Source organism: Callithrix jacchus, chromosome 5 (assembly GCF_049354715.1).
Source record: "Callithrix jacchus isolate 240 chromosome 5, calJac240_pri, whole genome shotgun sequence".
Classification (NCBI taxonomy): domain Eukaryota; kingdom Metazoa; phylum Chordata; class Mammalia; order Primates; family Cebidae; genus Callithrix; species Callithrix jacchus.
This window is the reverse complement of record NC_133506.1, coordinates 117398017-117410196: the sequence shown is the minus strand read 5'-3', so window position 1 is coordinate 117410196 and position 12180 is coordinate 117398017. Positions and strand designations below refer to the sequence as shown.

At 47.2% G+C, this 12180-nt stretch overlaps 1 protein-coding gene across 4 annotated transcripts; it reads left to right on the top strand.

Moving 5' to 3' along the window:
- The first annotated feature begins 1849 nt into the window (after positions 1-1849).
- On the top strand, positions 1850-5071 carry ATP5MC1 (ATP synthase membrane subunit c locus 1). Of its 4 annotated transcripts, none has more exons than XM_002748463.7 (5): positions 1850-1896; positions 2464-2511; positions 3434-3511; positions 4359-4537; positions 4855-5071. In XM_002748463.7, exons 2-5 carry the CDS (start codon positions 2473-2475, stop codon positions 4967-4969), a joined length of 411 nt encoding a protein of 136 aa, XP_002748509.1. In that variant the 5' UTR covers positions 1850-1896; positions 2464-2472; the 3' UTR covers positions 4970-5071. The 4 variants fall into 4 exon arrangements, with proteins under 4 accessions (XP_002748509.1, XP_008995664.1, XP_002748508.1 ...); XM_002748462.7 differs by having other exon boundaries at positions 1873-1966; XM_008997416.5 differs by lacking the exon at positions 3434-3511.
- The last annotated feature ends 7109 nt before the right edge of the window (positions 5072-12180 follow it).

Sequence of the window (12180 nt, the reverse complement as noted above, 5' to 3'; positions counted from 1 at the left end):
TTCACCATGTTGACCAGGATGGTCTCGATCTCTTGACCTCGTGATCCACCTGCCTCGGCCTCCCAAAGTGCTGGGATTACAGGCTTGAGCCACCGCGCCTGGCCCAATGCACATCTTTTTAAAAGAATCTTTGCATTTCTTTTTTTTGTTTTATTTTTCTTGTTTTGAGATGGAGTCTCGTTCTGTCACCCAGACTGGAGTGCAGTGTCACAATCTGGGCTCACTGCAACCTCCACCTCCCAGCAATTCTCCTGCCTCAGCCTCCAGAGTAGCTGGGATTACAAGCATGTTGCATCATGCCCAGCTAATATTTTGTATCTTTGGTAGAGATGGGGGTTTCGCCATGTTGGCCAGGCTGGTCTCGAACTCCTGACCTCGTGATCCACCCACCTTGGACAATCAAAGTGCTGGGATTACAGGTGAAAGCTACCGCCCCCAGCCCGAATCTTTGCATTTCTGATTCTTCAAAATAAATTCCTAGAAGTGATATTACTGGGTGAAAGTGGATGGAGAGCTTAAAGGCTCTCATTACTCAATAATTACTGGGTCAAAGAGGATGGCCCATTCACAGCCTTTGAATAAAAATAAATATTGCCAAACTGCTTTCAGGGAAGGTTTTCTAACTCATCTTCTCACCAGCAATATAGGAGAGCGTGTGGCTCACATTCATAAAAAGAATTCTGCTCTTTTGAGCAGTAGGAGGTGGTGTGTTTAAATTTCTATTTCTTGGATTAGGAAGGCTGACATTCGTTTCTGCAATTCATATTCCTTCCTTAGCGAATTGCCTGTTCCTATCCTTTACTCGTTTTTCTATAGGGATATTTCAACCTTTCAGGGCTGTTTTTACAAAATAATTTTTTTCCCCCGAGGCAGAGTCTTGCTCTGTCGCCCAAGCTGGAGTGCAGTGGCACGATCTCGGCTCACTGCAACCTCCGCCTCCCGGGTTCAAGCAATCTCCTGCCTCAGCCTCCCAAGCAGCTGGGACTACAGGTGCGTGCTACCACGCCCAGCTAATTTTTGTATTTTTTAGTAGAGACGGGGTTTCACCATGTTGGCCAGGATGGTCTCGATCTCTTGACCTCGTGATCCGCCCACCTCGGCCTCCCAAAGTGTTGGGATTACAGGCAGGAGCCATCGAGCCCTGCCAAAATTTAAAAATATTTTAAAAAATGAAAAGAAAGACCATAAGCCCCTACTTTAAAATATATTTTTTAAATTGTTTTAAATTAAAAAAATATAAAAAGCCATCTGGATGCTAGTCCATGACTGCTGAACACCGGCAGAGGCCCACAAAAGTGCGCTCACCGCCTGGTGACTTTCCACTCGGGCTTTATACTCCATCGCGAAAGCGGAGTTTCCACAAACCGCCAGAGTGGGAATTACTGCAAAGGCGTCGGCTCTCGCGGCCTCGAATGTCTCGCGGGAATGTCCTTGGTGGGGACCCCCCTGGTACAACTACAAATCCCAATATGCAACGCGCCCCGTGGCCCGAGCGTCCGAATGAAGGCTCAGGACCAAAGTCATGTGTCTGGCTGCGTCATATGTTGCGTCATCTCTTCCACGCCCTTTTCTTCAGCTTCCACCTTGGTCGCCATCTTGTGCGCTAAGTTATGGAACCTCAGAGTCCCGGCAACTCTATGGTCGAGCGTTTCAGGTATCAACCAATCGTAATCCAGATCTCGTTGGAAAGCCCCGCCTCTATCCGCATGGAGGTGGGAATTGCCACGAAGCTCCTGTGGAGAGAGAGGAAGAAGTGCGGAAAGCCAATATGAGTGGAGGAATTGATGACGCAAGCCAATGAGGATGCGTGGATATTACGGCCAATGAGAATGAAGGAAGCCCAGGACACGTGGGTGGGGGAAGCTGAGTGCTGAGACCTAGGGCTAAAGCTGGGAGGTGAGTCTGTCACCTTGAGCCGGGCGATCGCTGTGGGCCAAGCAGGGGCTGCAGGGCAGTGGGAGTGCAGGTGACTTGGGGCCGGGAGTCAGCGATTGGCAGGGTTGTGGGCTGGGCAATGTGGAGGTGTATTTCCCCCCTGTGCTGGGAGAGGCGATGGCAATCTATACATGGCCTTATCAATTAATGTTAGTTACCAACGGTAATGAACAATTAACTGCCTTGGCTGGGGCAGGTCGAGGACAGCTGTGTAAGATGGGCAGGACCTTGCGCAACACATGCCCAATGTCCACCTCCAGTCTTCCCGGGAGTCCATTCCCTTTCGCAACATTTCCCTCCTGGGGCTTGGGCCTTTCCTTGACTTCCGATCTCCATGACTTTTCCTTGAAAACCCGCTGCTCTGTCCCTCTGACCTCTGATGCCCTCTTCAGCTGGGGCATGGTGCAAGGAAGAGCGTGGTCTAGGGAGGACGGGCGGGGGTGAAGAGGACGACCAAAGGTCGTCAGTGTAAGACAACACCAGGCTGTCAATGGGATTATTATTACCTTTTTCCCCCACTCTCTGCAGACTGAAAAAATGCAGACCACCGGGGCATTACTCATTTCTCCGGCTCTGGTAAGCTGCCGCGCCGCCGTGCTCTGTAGTAGCAGATATGAGGTGTGGGCGCCATCAGCAGTGCTTAATGAATGAACCGAGAGGAGCTTGGCGTCCTGATGATACAGGCTCTTTGAGGAGGCTGTAGAATATGATGACGGTAACCTGTTTATCTGGGCCTGTGAACCAAGCTATCTTGGCTTTGGAATGTGGTCAGAGAGCCTGGAATTGATATTTATCCCCAGTCTGGCTTGACCATAGAGACAGCCCACTAAAACAGTGGTTATCAACGGTGGCTGCATGTTAGAATTATCAAGGGAGCTTTTAAAAATCCCGATTCCTAGGCTGCACCTTAGACCATTTGCAAATCAGACTTTGGGAACTGGGGTGGAACCCAGGCATCTGTATTTTTTAGGCTTCTTCAGATGATTCTATTGTGCAGCCAAGTTTGAGAACCACCGAACTAAAAGTTATTTCAAAAAAGTCATGTTACAGATGGCTCTCCTTGGATGGCTATTCCATTCAGTTTCCAGGGCTGAGTGGCCCACCCACCCCATTTAGGGTGTGTAGGGGTGAGTGTATTTTAGCAGAATAAAATTTCCCCCATCTGATTACTTGGTGATCTGGGTATAAACCCTTCCTGTATCTGTTTTGGTATTAGTGTGGGTTCTTGTTCCATTCTGGGAAACCGATTAAGGCTGGCCCAAAGAAAGTGAACTTTGGGTATGGTTTTGAATGGTGAAGGTTGCCACTGCTGACTACATCAGGCTGTCAAGAGAGCTGTCTCTGGGGCAGGCCTATCCAATAGAAACAGGAATAAATTGACTTTGACATACATTAAACTTACTCTGTTTATGAAATTTGTAGTTTTTTTTGACAGCTCAGCAATTAGGATTTTTTTTCCTTTACTGATTTGGTAGGATGTGGCTTTCTGATTTTACAGATCCGCTGTTGTACCAGGGGTCTAATCAGGCCTGTGTCTGCCTCCTTCTTGAATAGCCCAGAGAATTCATCTAAACAGGTAAAGAAGGGATGGCCCTCTTAGGAATGTTCCCAAGGCCCAGTGTGGTGGCTTATACCTATAATCACAGCTCTTTGAGAGCCTGGGACAAGAGGATCATTTGAGCCCAGGAGTTCGAGACCAGCCTAGGCAACACAGTGAGACCCCTTATCTACAAAAAAATTTTAAAAATTAACCGAGCGTGGTGGCATGTACCTGTAGTCCCAGCTACTCAGGGGCTGAGATGAAAGGATTGCTTAATCCCAGAGGTGGAGACTGCAGTGAGCTGTGACTGTACCACTACACTCCAGGCTGGATGATGGAGCAAGACCCTGACTCAAAAAAAAAATTAATTAATTAATTTTTTTTTTTTAAGACTGGGTTTCACCATGTTGGTCAGGCTGGTCTTGAACTCCCAAGCTCAGGTGATCCTCCTGCCTTAGCCTCCAAAGTGCTTGGATTACAGACATGAGCCACCACGCCCGGCCAATTTATTAATTTTTTTTTAAATCAAGGAATGTCCCCAGACAGGGGTCCTTCAGGTTAAGTTGCCTTTAGACCAAAGTGGGAGGAGAGTTGGAGAATCTGTGTGCTTTAATAGTTCTAAGTCCCCCAAAGTAAGCCTTATAGGTGAGAAACTTATAAAAGTGAAATCTGCCTAACTCGTGAAATTTTCCTAGTCCTGTCTGACAACAGACACTAAAACTAATTCCCAGCATACTCTGCAATCAGAGTATTCTGCATTTACCAGGCAGTTTGCCAACAGTTTCAGAACTCAGGTGGGTGGGGTGAGGGAGGTGGAGTCAGCCACCTTTCCTTATGCCATGCTATCTTTATGCTGTCTCTTCTGCCTTGCTTCTCTTTCTAGCCTTCCTCCAGCAGCTCCCCACTCCAGGTGGCCCGACGGGAGTTCCAGACCAGTGTCGTCTCCCGGGACATTGACACAGCAGCCAAGTTTATTGGTGCTGGGGCAGCCACAGTTGGTGTGGCTGGTTCAGGGGCTGGCATTGGAACAGTGTTTGGCAGCTTGATCATTGGCTATGCCAGGTAAGTTTGGGTGGCCTAGAGCATCTCCCGCTGTAAACTCCACCCTGTTTGGGGAAGCCTCAGCTGGAGGAGCTCCCTTCAGGAGCCTCAAGGTTGACTTCATTTGCATCATAGTTTCTCCAGAGAAAACATGTGTCCAGCCTGGCTCACTTAAACTTACCAGCTTGGTCCCCTCTGCTTGTCCATCCAAATCCCCATGATATGTGCAGGGTAGGCCCTCTCAGCTGTAGCACTCCCATTCACCTCATCCTCCTGTGTCCTTCCCTACCCTCACCCCTTCCTCTCCCTGAACTGGCAATGATCTCTGTCCCTGGCAGGAATCCGTCTCTCAAGCAGCAGCTCTTCTCCTACGCCATTCTGGGCTTTGCCCTGTCTGAGGCCATGGGGCTCTTCTGTTTGATGGTCGCCTTCCTCATCCTCTTCGCCATGTGAGGCTCTGTGGGGTCACCTGCCTGTCCCTGCTGCGGCGACTCCATACCATTCCTGGTGCTGGGGTGTGCTAAGCTTTACCATTAAACACAATGTTTCTCTAAACCCATGTCTGTTGCCTCTGTCCTTTGACCTGTAGGAGGGCCTTTGTAGAAGGGTGAGGAGAGGGAATTTGGTCAGCCACTGCTGACTGGGACTCTTCAGGGCTGGGAAATAGCACTCCCATGATTGTAAGAATATGGAGCGTTCTCACGTTCTCCTAGGACGAATGTGGGTTTGTCTGAGTAATGAGATTTTTGGTTTTTCCCCTTCAAATTTAGTACAGTTGACCCTCTGTATCTGTGGATTCCATATTGGTGGAAGTAACAGTAAACAAAATATTCAGGAAAAAAAAGTGAATGGTTGTGTGTATACTGGACATGTATAGCCTTTTTTTCTTTTCATTATTCCCTAAACAATACAGTTTAACAATTATTTATATAGCATTTACCTTGTATTTGGTATTATAAGTAATCTAGAGATGACTTAAAGTATAAGGGAGGATGTGCATAGGTTATATGCAAATACTACACCATTTTATATAAGGAACTTGAGCATCTGTGGATTTTGGTATCCACTGGGGTCCTGGAGCCAATCTGCCACAGATCCCAAAGGACAACTGTATATTAATAGGTTACACTTTTGAAGGGCTTAATTTGCACCAAGGATTTTACATTGTTATCTCAGCCACCCTGAGTTATAAGCACAACTTTAAGCCTGTTTTGCAAACGACAGCCCAGGGTTTGGGGAAGCAAAATAACTTACCCGGTATCACAGAACTGGTAAGTGGCAGACTGGGGATTTTTCCCCCCAGGCCAGCTTAAACCTTGACTGCAGTGTTGTCCCATCTGTTTTTTCTTTTTTGTCCCATCTAATTTCATTCTGGTCACACAACAATTCAGTTGGCACAGAAAGGGAAACAGTCAAAAGAACTTGTACAGCAGGTTAAAGGGTTAAAGGTAGAGGTAAGTTTCTATTTGCCTGTGTTTAGCCCCAGTTATATAGGTTTCATTTTCACTATCAATTAGCTTTTCTCTGAGTATCTAAATGTCCTTAAATAAAGCAGATAAAGTACACAATCCTGGTTCTTGGAGAAGTAATAACCTTACTTTTGCTAGGAATAAGAGTATTTAGGGGCATGTACCAACTAATGAATTCCTTAAAGAGCCTTGTGCAGCATCTTCCTTGGGTTCTCAAAGTCTGTGCCCACCAGTCTTGCCCCTCTTGGCTAAAGTGGGACTGATAACCCACGTAAAACATAGTTAAGTTAACATATCAACAGTTGCTTCTTCTCTAAGCCCTTGCAGGAGCAAGCCATGGACAGGGAACTAGGGCAGGGATGCTGGGAACATGGTCTGTCTCAAATTGGATGGCTTCAAAAGGAGTACTAACTTCAAAGTGGGATCCATTCTGTGAAAACCTCATACCTCAACTGCAAAATGTGAAATAGTGAAATCAAGACCATATCTGATTGGTGTTTCTTAAAGAAAGGCAACTAGCAAAGAGGGTTAAAACATACAGAAAATTTGGATTCTATTCACATGCAACTTAAAGACAGCCATAGGCCTGGCATGGTGGCTCATGCCTATAATCCCAGCACTTTGGGAGGCCGAGGCGGGTGGATCACGAGGTCAAGAGATCGAGACCATCCTGGTCAAAATGGTGAAACCCTGTCTCTACTAAAAATACAAAAATTAGCTGGACATGGTGGTGTGCGCCTGTGGTCCCAGCTACTCAGGAAGCTGAGGCAGTGAACCCAGAAGGCTTGAACCCAGAAGGCGGAGGTTGCAGTGAGCCGAGATCGTGCCACTGCACTCCAGCCTGGGTAACAAAACCCAGGCTGGAGTGGGTTTTTGAGCGAAACTCCGTCTCAAAAATAAATAAAGACAGCCACATAGGTATTTAACCATCTTCCTAGGGACCTTAGGGGAAGCAAAGAAATCTAATTCTAACATCCTTGCTCTCAAGGAGTTTGGGGCACCAACAGAGTAGAAATAAGTACACCATGCCCTACATCATTGTATATGTGTATCCATGAGCTCTGTGCTATAGAAGTTCCAAGAGGAAAAAAGGAGGCTGGTGTGAGCTCTAAGAACATGGGCTAACATTTGAGTACCTGTGTGTCGTACACAGTGCTAAGCACTTCCCATGATTAACTTCCAACATCCCTACAGAATAAGTCAGTTTACAGGTAAGTAAGCAAATGAAGAGGCTCAGAGAGGTGAGGCATTATTCTGCCTAAAGTTAAAACAGCTGGTTAGTAAAGCTGGGATTCAAACTCCAGAACCTGTGTTCTTAGCTTTATGCTGACTCATCTCAGGTTTGCACACAGGCGGTCACTTGCCCAAGGTCACACAGGACGTCAGTGATTCCAATCCCAGTCTGTCTGACATTTATATAATCATGGCCTTTCTACCCCAGGATTTCTTAACCTTGGAATATTTTGGGCCAGATAATTCACTGTTGTGGAGGGGCCTCCTTGTGTAGTGAATCTTTATCATCCCTAACCTCAACCTGTTCAATGCCAGTACCAACTGACATCCCCACCCAAGTCGTGACAGCAAATTGCCAGATGTCAGAATATTGACAAATGCCCCCTGGCTGCGGGACAAAATCATGCCCAGTTGAGAGCTACTGGTCTACCAAAATCTGCTGCTTGTCCTCAGCCTTCTCACCTTAAGTAACTCCCTCAAGGTTGCCCACAGCAAGGCAGTGACAGAACCTGAAAAGCAGAGCCAAGGAATCTCACGGCCAAAGAGGAAATGGAACTGAGGTTGAACTGGTGACTGATGTATCGCCAAGGGAGCAATGGATTAACTGGTCATGCTGTTAAACAAACAGAACGGCACACTCCCTGGGGATGCCATGCTGGCTTCCTACCGGGTCACTGCCCTCCAATAGTAATCAAGAAGCAGCCCCCAGGGAAGGTGTTTGCCCTGTCTTTCCTGTGAAATTCCAGAAATCTAGTTTTTGCCAAGAGGCTGGTAAGAATTTCCCGCTCTTTGGTCTCAGCTACAGAGGCAAGATGACAAAGGGAATATCACTGTTTGGCAAGTGTTGCAATAAGATGCGCACATTACACTGCCAGTGTGGCTCTAAGGCCTACCACCTTCAGAAGTCAAACTGTAGCAACTGTGTCTACCCTGCCAAGCGCAGGAGGAAGTATAACTGAAGTGCCAAGGCTCAAAGATGAAATGCCACTGGGACTGGTGGAATAAAGCACCTAAAAGTTGCATACGGCAGATTCAGGCATGGATTCCGTGAACCTAAACCCAAAGGGTATCTGTTGCAGCACCCAGGTCATCTTAAGAATTTCAACCAGGCCGGGCGCGGTGGCTTATGCCTGTAATCCCAGCACTTTGGGAGGCCAAGGTGGGCGGATCACCTGAGGTCAGGAGTTCGAGATCAGCCTGGCCAACATAGAGAAACCCCAGCCCTTTTGAAAAATAAATAAATAGGCCGGGCGCGGTGGCTCAAGCCTGTAATCCCAGCACTTTGGGAGGCCGAGGCGGGTGGATCATGAGGTCGGCAGATCGAGACCATCCTGGTCAACATGGTGAAACCCCGTCTCTACTAAAAATTACAAAAAATTAGCTGGGCACGGTGGCGTGTGCCTGTAATCCCAGCTACTCAGGAGGCTAAGGCAGGAGAATTGCCTGAACCCAGGGGGCGGAGGTTGCGGTGAGCCGAGATCGCGCCATTGCACTCCAGCCTGGGTAACGAGCGAAACTCCGTCTCAAAAAAAAAAGATAAATAAATAAATAAAAGTTTAAAAAAAAGATCTTCAACCCATTAGTCACACCATAATGTTCTGGGTGTTTTTTTTTGTTTTTGATTCTTCTTTTTTTTTTTGAGATGGAGTCATGCTCTTTTGCCAGGCTGGAGTGCAGTGGCACGATCTTGGCTCACTGCAACCTCCATCTCCGGATTCAAGCAATTCCCCTGCCTCAGTCTCCTGAGTAGCTGGGACTACAGGCGCGTGCCACCACACCTGGCTGATTTTTTGTATTTTAGTAGAGACGGGGTTTCACCTTGTTGACCAGGATGGTCTCGATCTCTTGACCTCGTAATCCACCCGCCTCAGCCTCCCAAAGTGCTGGGATTATAAGTGTGAGCTGCCACGCCCAGCCTATTATTATTTTTTGAGACAGAATCTCACTCTGTCGTCCAGGCTGGAGTGCAGTAGAACAATCTCAGCTCACTGCAACCCCTACCTCCCGGGTTCAAACGATTCTCCTGCCTCAGCTTCCTGAGTAGCTAGGACTACAGGTGCCCACACCACCTCCAGCTAATTTTTGTATGTTTTGTATGTTTCACCATGTTGGCCAGGCTGGTCTCGAACTCCTGACCCTGTGATCCCCCTGCCTTGGCCTCCCCAAGTGCTGGGATTACAGGAGTCAGCCACTGCCTGGCCTGTTTTTTAAAAAAAAAATAATAAAAATTTAAAAAGAATTTCCCTTCATGAAGGGCTTCAAACAGCCTTGGAATGACTGGATTTATAAACTCAAATCAGCAGGATTGGGAATGTGGTTGGTGGGCCCATGTAGCCCTGGAGGGTGAGGGGAGAATGCTTCCTTACGCCCTACCAGGCTAGTTAGTCCCAGAACTTTATCATTAAGGTTCTTTATCTAGGGTCTATGGACTGGTCCATAGATGAGACCGTTTTGTTTAGTGTAAAATATTTTTTCTTTTTTTAGCGTAAAATATTTTGAGTGGATACAGCAATGCATTGTTCTTGGGCGAGGGCCCATTGTATTCATTACATTCTCAGAGGAATAGTGAGCAGAAAACAATTAGCAACCATCACCTTAAGAGTTCAGTAATGGTGGCAAAAAGAGGGTATAAACAGGATAACACATAATACAGGTATTATTAAATTATTAAAAACAGATGTTATGGCCTGGCGCAGTGGCTCACGCCTGTAATCCCAGCACTTTGGGAGGCCGAGGTGGGTGAATCACAAGATTAGGAGTTCAAGACCAGCCTGGCCAAAATGGTAAAACTCTCTCTCTACTAAAAATATAAAAAGTTAGCCAGGCATGATGGCGGGCACCTGGAATCCCAGCTACTCGGGAGTTTGAAGCAGGAGAAGAATCATTTGAATCTGGGATGTGAAGTTTGTAGTGAACCAAGATCGCACCACTGCACTCTGGCCTGGATGACAATGTGAGACACCATCTCAAAAAATAAATAAATAAGGCCGGGTGCAGTGGCTCAAGCCTGTAATCCCAGCACTTTGGGAGGCCGAGGCAGGTGGGTCACTAGGTCAAGAGATCGAGACCATCCTGGTCAAAATGGTGAAACCCCGTCTCTACTAAAAATACAAAAAATTAGCTGGGTATGGTGGCACACGCCTGTAGTCCCAGCTACTCGGGAGGCTGAGGCAGGAGAATTGTCTGAACCCAAGAGGCGGAGGTTGCAGTGAGCCAAGATTGCGCCATTGCACTCCAGCCTGGGTAACAAGAGCAAAACTCCGTCTCAAAAAATAGATGTTATAAGAAGCAGCTTCAAAACATCCAGTCCAAGTTCTGATTTTTCTCTTTAGCATAAGGTTTATGACCTGGTGGGAATTCTTTTTCATTTATTCCTGACATTTAGCCAAGAAAAAAGGCTGGGCCCTGGAGGTCTACCCCAGAGGACCACAAGACTCAGGATTTTAGGGAAGGGAGGGACAAGGATCTTCTCAGAAGGTTGAGGCACAGCAGTGACCTGAACCCCAGGACATTTGCCAACGCCTGTCAGGTGGAGGGCACTTGCCTAGGTGCCATGAGCAAGGTGCTACCAAACCTTGTTGCAGCAAGAGACAGCCCAATGCAGGGTAGAGAGAGGCTTTGATCTAGGTTCCTGAAGGAGGCCCACTCGGTTGTGTCAACTACCTCTGAGGGCATGGGAGTGGCTCCAAGGACACGCATGTTTGCCCTCTGCCCAAGCTGCCAGGGGAAAGCAGCTAAGTGTTGGTCTTGGAAAAGTGAGCACTGAACTAAGCAGCACCAGCTTATGTTCTGCTGCCTCTGTCTGGCCCTTCCTCTCTCCCCCAGCTTAGCGGCCTCCCAGAGGTAGTTAACTGGTCCTTTAAGCAGCTGCCATCCCCTGCAGCCTTTCAGGCCCTGACTTGCAGGTTCTCTGTGCAAGCCTTTTTGGAAATATAATAGGTACAGTACTGTTAAAATGAGGGCACTGGGGGAAAAAAGGAGAAAAAAATAGGCAAAGCAGAGGAGGAGGAGGTAAATGCTAAAGATCTATGGCTGCCAAGCATGGTGGCTCACGCATGTAATCCCAACACTTTGGGAGGCTGAGGCGGGACAGTCATTTGAGGCCAGAAGTTCAAGACCAGCCTGGGCAACAAAGTGAGACCTTTTTCTTTTTTTTTGAGACTGAGTCTCACTTTGTCTCCCAGGCTGAAATGCAATGGCAGGATCTCTGCTCACTGCAACCTCTGCCTCCCGGGTTCAAGCAATTCTCCTTTCTCAGCCACCCAAGTAGCTGGGACTACAGGCACATGCCACCACACCTGACTAATTTTTGTATTTTTAGTAGAGACAGGGTTTCACCATGTTGGCCAGGCTGATCTCAAACTCCTGACCTCAAGTGATCCGCCCACCCTGGCCTCCCAAAGTGCTGGGATTTCAGGCATAAGCCACCGTGCCTGGCCTCTACACATATTTGTAAATATATGGCCAGGGGAAGGACAGCTGGCTACCATGTTCTGTTCACCACTTATGCAACACCCACTGAATGTCAGGTCCAAGTGATAGAAAGACAGGTGCCCCTATGCTTCTTGCCCAGAAGGAGGAGGTCATGTCTAGTGGCCAGAGGGATGGGTAAAAAACCATTAAAATAAAAACTAGTGTGTGCTATAATAAAGGTATGAATAATCAGCCATGATTAAAAATGAGGGGGGAGTAATTAAAAATGACTAATTAATAATAATAATAATATGCCTGGAAGTCTTAAGGTTTAGCAGAGGAAGTAATATTCCAGCCAGCCTTGAAGGAGTAACATAATAAGAGTTAATAATCATTGAACATTTCCAGTGACCAGGCATTGCGTACATTGATTATCACATGATCTCTTAGTAGCTACTATTATTTTCTCAGTTTTGCTGCTTTAGAGCAGAGGTTCATAGAGGTTAAACAACTAGGATTTCCCATGGTACTGTAGAGGTATAAAGAGTA

What these genes read in the sequence shown, in the direction of transcription:
- ATP5MC1 (XM_002748463.7), top strand. Translation starts at nt 2,473, where the DNA reads ATGCAGACCACCGGGGCATTACTCATTTCTCCGGCTCTG. An exon ending in CAGAGAATTCATCTAAACAG is followed by an intron (nt 3,512 to 4,358) that starts GTAAAGAAGGGA and finishes TTCTCTTTCTAG; the next exon opens with CCTTCCTCCAGCAGCTCCCC. An exon ending in TTGATCATTGGCTATGCCAG is followed by an intron (nt 4,538 to 4,854) that starts GTAAGTTTGGGT and finishes TGTCCCTGGCAG; the next exon opens with GAATCCGTCTCTCAAGCAGC.